The 6,560-nt window shown below is 40.6% G+C and overlaps 1 protein-coding gene across 1 annotated transcript; it reads right to left on the bottom strand.

Moving 5' to 3' along the window:
- Positions 1–1,533: 1,533 nt before the first annotated feature.
- lrrtm1 (leucine rich repeat transmembrane neuronal 1) lies at positions 1,534–6,554 on the bottom strand. The gene has a single exon (XM_024289496.2). The coding sequence runs from the start codon at positions 5,351–5,353 to the stop codon at positions 3,776–3,778; it is 1,578 nt and encodes a 525-aa protein (XP_024145264.1). The 5' UTR covers positions 5,354–6,554; the 3' UTR covers positions 1,534–3,775.
- Between the last annotated feature and the right edge of the window lie 6 nt (positions 6,555–6,560).

Below are 6,560 nucleotides of genomic sequence, written 5' to 3'. Positions count from 1 at the left end.
AACTAAACATTTTTAGACCATGTTCAGATGTTTTTGCTAATTCAAAGTGTTTCTACACATTGGACTGTATTGATGACTTGATCATTTTTTGCTGTCATCACATGTGTGTTGTCCACTGTAATGGCTCTTGGTCATTTTTATGTTATATTAAAATATACCAACCGCGCCTCAATCCAAATTGTATTTTCTAAAATCAATCATAATTAATTTATTTAATTTTGAAACTAGTGTAAAATGTTTTAGCTCGATTTGAGCAACAACTTGCCTCAGACTCCTCCTCAAAATGCTTTAGTTGGTCACACCTTTGCTACATAAAATAGTTTTAGACCCTTAGCATGTTAAATGCACTCTAAATAATATTCTGTGGTTGGCAGAATGCTCTAAATGTGTCCTATTATCCTTTTCTGCATGACTACCAGTAAGTAGAGGGCCAATGTCATTCATTTTTTTTTTTTTTTTTTTGAGAAAGTGACCTAATCTGTATGTAAAGGTCTTACCATTTCCAAATCGCTGATGGGTTTTTATATACATAAAACATTTCATCTTCAAAACTTCAGTCTGAAAGTGGAGAATGTGAAAGAGGGATGAATACATTTATTATTGCTTTGGTCATTTTGGTTACCCATCATCCGTATTGATTTTCACAGAGCATCATCAATCAAGACATTTATAATGGATACTGTCTGAGAGCTCATATCCCTTTCAGGGAATCATCACACCAGGCTTGGGTCAAACAGAGATTTGATCTGTTGTCAGGTAGATGAATTGATGTTTTTCTCTTCATTCACTGTGTGCTACAAACACACACATCCAGGCACAAGAAGAGGGAGATTGAAGTTAAAGGTGAGTAGGGATAGTGAGGAGTGTAAAGTGCTTTATATCAGCCCTCAAGACTCCAGGCTTTTAAAATATTCAGAGTCCTTCTCCATCACCTTTCACCCGGTTCGCTTGTTTAAGAAAAGCCTGAAATGAAATCAATAGTTAGGGCTGTGCTGGCTTCTGTGCCAAGCATCATCTAATATTTATACAAATGAAGCTTCACAACCTCAAATTTGCTCTGCAGCTTCTTGCTGAAGGGGCAGAGAGGGACTCATCGGGTGGAATCCGGGACAGAATGTGAAGACATAGAGGTTGAAATAAATCTTGGCCCCCATCATGATGGCTACAGCAATCATTTGCATTCGCATGACATGACATGTTATGATTAACAGCCATGTTGAGGAGGACACCTTTGCTACCATAAATAAGAAATGGATCATAAATCATACATGACAACTTGAGGCCACTTTAGCCGCCTAAAGCATGCTTCCATACACATAAAGAGTAAAGATGAGTCACTTCTCAACTGTGTGCTGACAGTGCAAGCTCTCCAAGGAGTTAATTAACCTGTTTTAGACTTTCATCTTTCACCCCCATCTTACGTATTGGTTTGATGTTGATGATCAATGCAGTAGTTAGCTGGGGATAAGTATCAGGCTTCTGTCAAAACCCAAATAAAATCAAAAATAACTTGATATATATAGCAAAAAGTTATTTTTTTTTCCATTGAAACTGAACAACAAAATTGGTATTATTTGCTATTATCAGTATGATATGTGTTTTAATTGAATTTTTACCTTGACAAATTGTATGAGTTGTGAGTGGAGAAGATATGGAGTAGATTCTAGTTTCACCACAATTATTCATCGACCCTTTAGTGATCCAAAATGTACTTTAAATCTGATCGCTTTTGTAATAAATCTCTATAAACATCTCATTTCTGGCTGTAACTTTTAAAAATATTCAGTCTTAGAGCCAAGGGAGTGTACCACACTATTACTGAGAAAAACACTCCTATGCTGCCAATTAATGTTTTGCTTTTCACTTAAGTGCCCTTAAGTCCTCTGCAGTGTTTTTGGTTGAGCAGGACTTCTATCATATCAAACGAGCCAGTTTAATGTGAAATACTTCAAACCATTCCCACCATGTTCATATTCATGCCACTTGTTGCATATTGTTAAAAAATACAGGACCTGCATTTTTTTTCTTTGTAGATATTTGAAAAAAAAACATTATGGGACCGCATTTATAATGATTTGCAGTGAGTGCTTAAAACATTTTTATTCCGGCTGACTTACAAGTTGTAAACATTATCTTAATTTATCGCAAAAGAACACAAAACACTGCAAAAAAAAAAAAAAAAAAAAAAAAAAAGTCCTTGTTTTCAGAAGATTTTGAAAAAAAAACTCAGAAAATTTCCACGGTTGTAGGAGTTTGCAGAACATGTTGCAGAAGATGTAAAATGCAGCCACAGTATGAGAATATGCACACTAGAGAGCAGTCTGTTCCCTTTTTCTGCAGTCATTACCGATGCCCCACCCCTCCTCTCCCAGAGCATACTGTTTACGTCAAAGGACTCAGGAAACACAGCATCTGTCAGTGCACTAATTTGCACAATGAACAACAGAGGAAGAATAATAGATATATATATTATATACACACACACCTCTTAATGGCCTCGTATTTAACAAACATTTCACATCACAGGAAAACACAGTGGCGAATAGTGCATGTGCAAATCTTGCTTGAAGCTGGTGAATAATCTTTTCTGTGGTTCTGATACTACTCGATTTATAGTTTTACCTATGTGTGCATGGTCTACGTAGTCGTTGGCTTTGTGTGCTTGATTCAGTTAAATGAGGCAACACTTTTCTGTGACAGCCAAAGTGTGATAAGAGGCAATGAAAGACAAAGCTTCAGATCTTTGACACTCCTTTTTCTGAATGCTTCACAATTAGTGAGCTAGTAGAGGATGATGTGCCGTTTTTTTTATTTAAAAAAAAAAAAAGAGTAAAAAGTTGATCCTTTCGAATCAGTTAACAACAAGGCCATGAGAAAGAAACTACACTGATGGCGAGCCAACACAATGAATGATAAACCCACATACGTGACTAAAACTGATCTAGAATTCAGACCGTAAGTTTTACATTGAAGATGAGATGCTGATATCCCTCTGTCTCTTTGATTTTTTTTCAATTTTTGTCATTTTTTTTTGTCGTAGCTTTTTATTTTTTACTTATTCCTTCATATATTTTCTCATTTTATAAACACTGCAGAGTCATTGCTCTCCAGTCCGCAAGCTCTGCAAGACTGCATCAACTGCCATTCACCCTCTGTGACAGGCTTTACACTTATAAAATTAGTTAACTGTGAATAGCAGTTTATTTAAACTTTTTTTTGTAGTTTACAAAAGAAATAGGTTATCTTTTTTTTCCCATTTGTTCTCCACACTTGCACATCTTCTTTTAACATATTTTACAGACTGTCATTTTTACATTTTTCAATTCAACTTAAACATGTTTTTAATATTTTAAATGCTTGTGAAATATTGAATGTATCATAATACAAATATTTTTTTCTTAATCTTCTTGCGTGTCCACAGTTTGTTTCAACAATATTTAAATGTTCTCAAGTAGAAAGACACGTTAAAGCTCAAATATCCATCCAAGGAAATGTCCTCATGTTCTGTGTATTTTCTCAGAGTATCAGTAACATGACAGTCAGGTGCCCATTATGCCCTGTGATTTTAGAAGAGCAGGAGAAAGCAGAAGCTGTATATCCACCACAAATAGTCAGCTAAATAAAGCACATTCCTGCCACATCACAGTGAAATAGAAAAAAAAAATGTCCAGAAGATCCTGTTGTCCCATTTTGTCCCTTAATATCCCCTCTATAGAGTATCCAAAAGGGGTTTATTGTATATCCACATAATCACAGGGCAACTCAAAAAGCAATGTCACACCTCGCATTCCCGAGAAGGTTGTTGTTGGCAAGTACAAGACCCGTATTCATTGATGATCACCAGTGCTCCTTCAATGTGGTTAGGTTTGTAGTCAACATAGTATTCCGGTGTAGAAATTGCAGCCATCTGCTGCATGCTTTGCTTTTGCTTCTGCTTACGCCGCTGATTGCTAAAGCACTGCCTCAGTTGCCTTATTCCAGCTGGAAAGCACTTCCATGCCACATACAACATGAGCACAATGATGAGAAAGGAGAAAATAAGTGCCATGGTGCCAGTCACCACCTTATGGATCTGCATGGTGCTCTCTGGGTCATCAAGGCCCACTGTGACAGTGAATGAACTTGTGACCACCTCACTACCCTCACCGTCGTAAGGGTTTGGGGTGAATTGGCCCAGAAACACAGAGCCACCCTGGGCCTGATCCCTTGTTGAGGCATACAGGCCTGCTGTGGTTACCTCTACTGGGGAATCCTCACATAGCTGAAAAGCATAGACGGCATCCAACACATCCTCGCCCTGTGCAGTGTCAGGGCTTGAACACAACAGGGAACTGTCACGCTGGCCTCGGAAGGCACTCAGCCAAGAAGCCAAGGCACACACATTACGACTGCATTCCCAGTCATTCCCTGCCAGGGTAATGCTGTCCAGTGAAGACCATGAATCCAGGACGCGCTGGTCCACAGAGGTCAGTCTATTGGAGTCAAGCATCAACACCTTGAGGTTGGGGGTGCTCTCAAAAACGTGTGACTCAATGTACTCAATTTCATTGGCTGACAGGTCAATCTTCTCCAAAAAATGCCATATCCACTCTAGGGTGTTGACAACAATGGTGGCACGATTGTTGTGCATGTACAGAGTACGTAGAGAGATGAGGCGAGGGAAATGGGCTAGGTTGACTTTGACCAGTTCATTGTGCTCAAGATGCAATTCAGTCAACTTGAAGAGGCCAGCAAAGGAATTCCGTGCAAGGCTCTGCAGTTGGTTGTATCCCAAATCCAGAAACTGCATGCTCCTGCAGTCCTGAAAAATCCGTACTGGCACAAATTTAAGACCATTGTAGCGCAAATGCAAATTTGTGAGCTTTCTAAGGCCATGGAACAGGTCTGGCTCAAGAGCCTGCAGTCTGTTGTAGGAAAGGTCCAAGATGCGCAGGTTCGGAAGAGGTCTAAATGTACCATTTGGCAGACTCTCAATCCGGTTACTGCTCAGGTCTAATTCCTTTACCCGTCGTAGCCTGTCAAATGCACCCTCCTCTACAATGTCAATGTTGTTGTGATCCAGATAGAGCCAGGTTAACTGTGACAGACCAGCTAGTTGGCCTTCTCGCAATTCAGTCAAGTTGTTTTCTCTCATCGATAAGCCCATGGCGCTGCTTAGATTGCGGGGAATTTCCGTGAGGTTGAGCCCCTCGCAGTACAGCAGCTTGCTGTCGCAACGGCACAGCCTTGGACAAACTCCCTCCACCAAGGGAATGGCTCTTAAAAAAAATCCCAAAGAGAACAATATTAACCCAGGGGGCTTCTTCAGTGGCCACTTTAAGTACAGTCCAATTAGGAGGAAATCCATTAGCATAAATATCCAGGAATGTCGGGGAGAAAATGTCCATTGAACCACTCTGGATATTGTTTTGCTCTATCGGAACATATATATTACATCATATTTAATAGATTAAGCTCGAAGTATTAATTGTCCCTTCTATTTTTTTGCACATAGGGATATATTTCTGTCTGTCAGTCCTTCAGAGGAGATACTGAAAATTCAAAGAATAAAGAGCACGTCTCTTTGCTTACGGTACCAGACAGTGGGAGGAGAAGGACGGAAAATAAAATTGTTGGTCCTACTCAATAAGATTCCTACTCACCCCTGTCCAAAAGATCTCCATTAAGCTCATTGCTTTGTACCCCAACACTAATTATGTTTAAATCTGAAAAGAAGCCCACTGTGGTACAACCCCCCCCCACCGCCTTTTTTCCCTTTTCAGTGGACACCAGATCCTTGGCAAGCTTACAATGTCTTAGTTTTCTTAAAGTGAAAGAGCCAGATAGAGAAGGAATCCAAGTAGCTTTCAGCGAGATGGTAGGAAGTGCAAGTTCCCCTGTATGCGTGCATGGGCTCTGTCTCCTTAGCTCCTCCGCAGTCCTCTGCTGCAATGATCACAGGGAAGACGAGACAGCCGGAAAGAGAGAGGGAAAAAAAAAGATCACGGAAAAGCTTTCTTATTATCGGTCTTGCTCCTCACAGCATAAGTTTGAAGCCGATCTGTTTACATGCATTTCTGTCCATCTCCTGATGAAATCTCTGACTTGTAGGGTTTGTATCCATTCCAGCCGTCAGTCGTGCTTTCAGTGATGGACGCAGGAAAGAAATATTCAAAAAGGGCAAAAGATGTTTTCTTGTTGAATATCATTCCTCGTCTTCTCCGTGGCTCATACCGGTTCAGAGGGGATTTGCATCTCCTGTGGCTCGCAGGTTTTCTTCACTGCCTTGTTTTTTTTTTTTTAGCCAGCTGGGAGGGCTGCTGAAGGCTGGAGCTGGTAGACAGGCAGGGCAGTAAATGTGGGAAGCAAAGGAGCGCGCAATCCCTTGCAGCAGACCAGTCCACTGACAGCGCATGCAGAAGCACCTTCTGTTCACTGAGTGTCGTAAGCCACTCACAATTCAGAGAGCTCGCTCTCTCTCCTTCTCTCTCCCTCTTGCTCTCTTTCCCTTGATCGCTCGCTCGCTCACTTGTTCACGCCGCTCCCCTCCTCCCTCCTATCCTCTCTCTCGCATCCTCATC

Source organism: Oryzias melastigma, linkage group LG1 (assembly GCF_002922805.2).
Source record: "Oryzias melastigma strain HK-1 linkage group LG1, ASM292280v2, whole genome shotgun sequence".
Lineage (NCBI taxonomy): Eukaryota > Metazoa > Chordata > Actinopteri > Beloniformes > Adrianichthyidae > Oryzias > Oryzias melastigma.
Note: the sequence above shows the minus strand (reverse complement) of the source record. Positions and strands in the feature narration are given on the sequence as shown.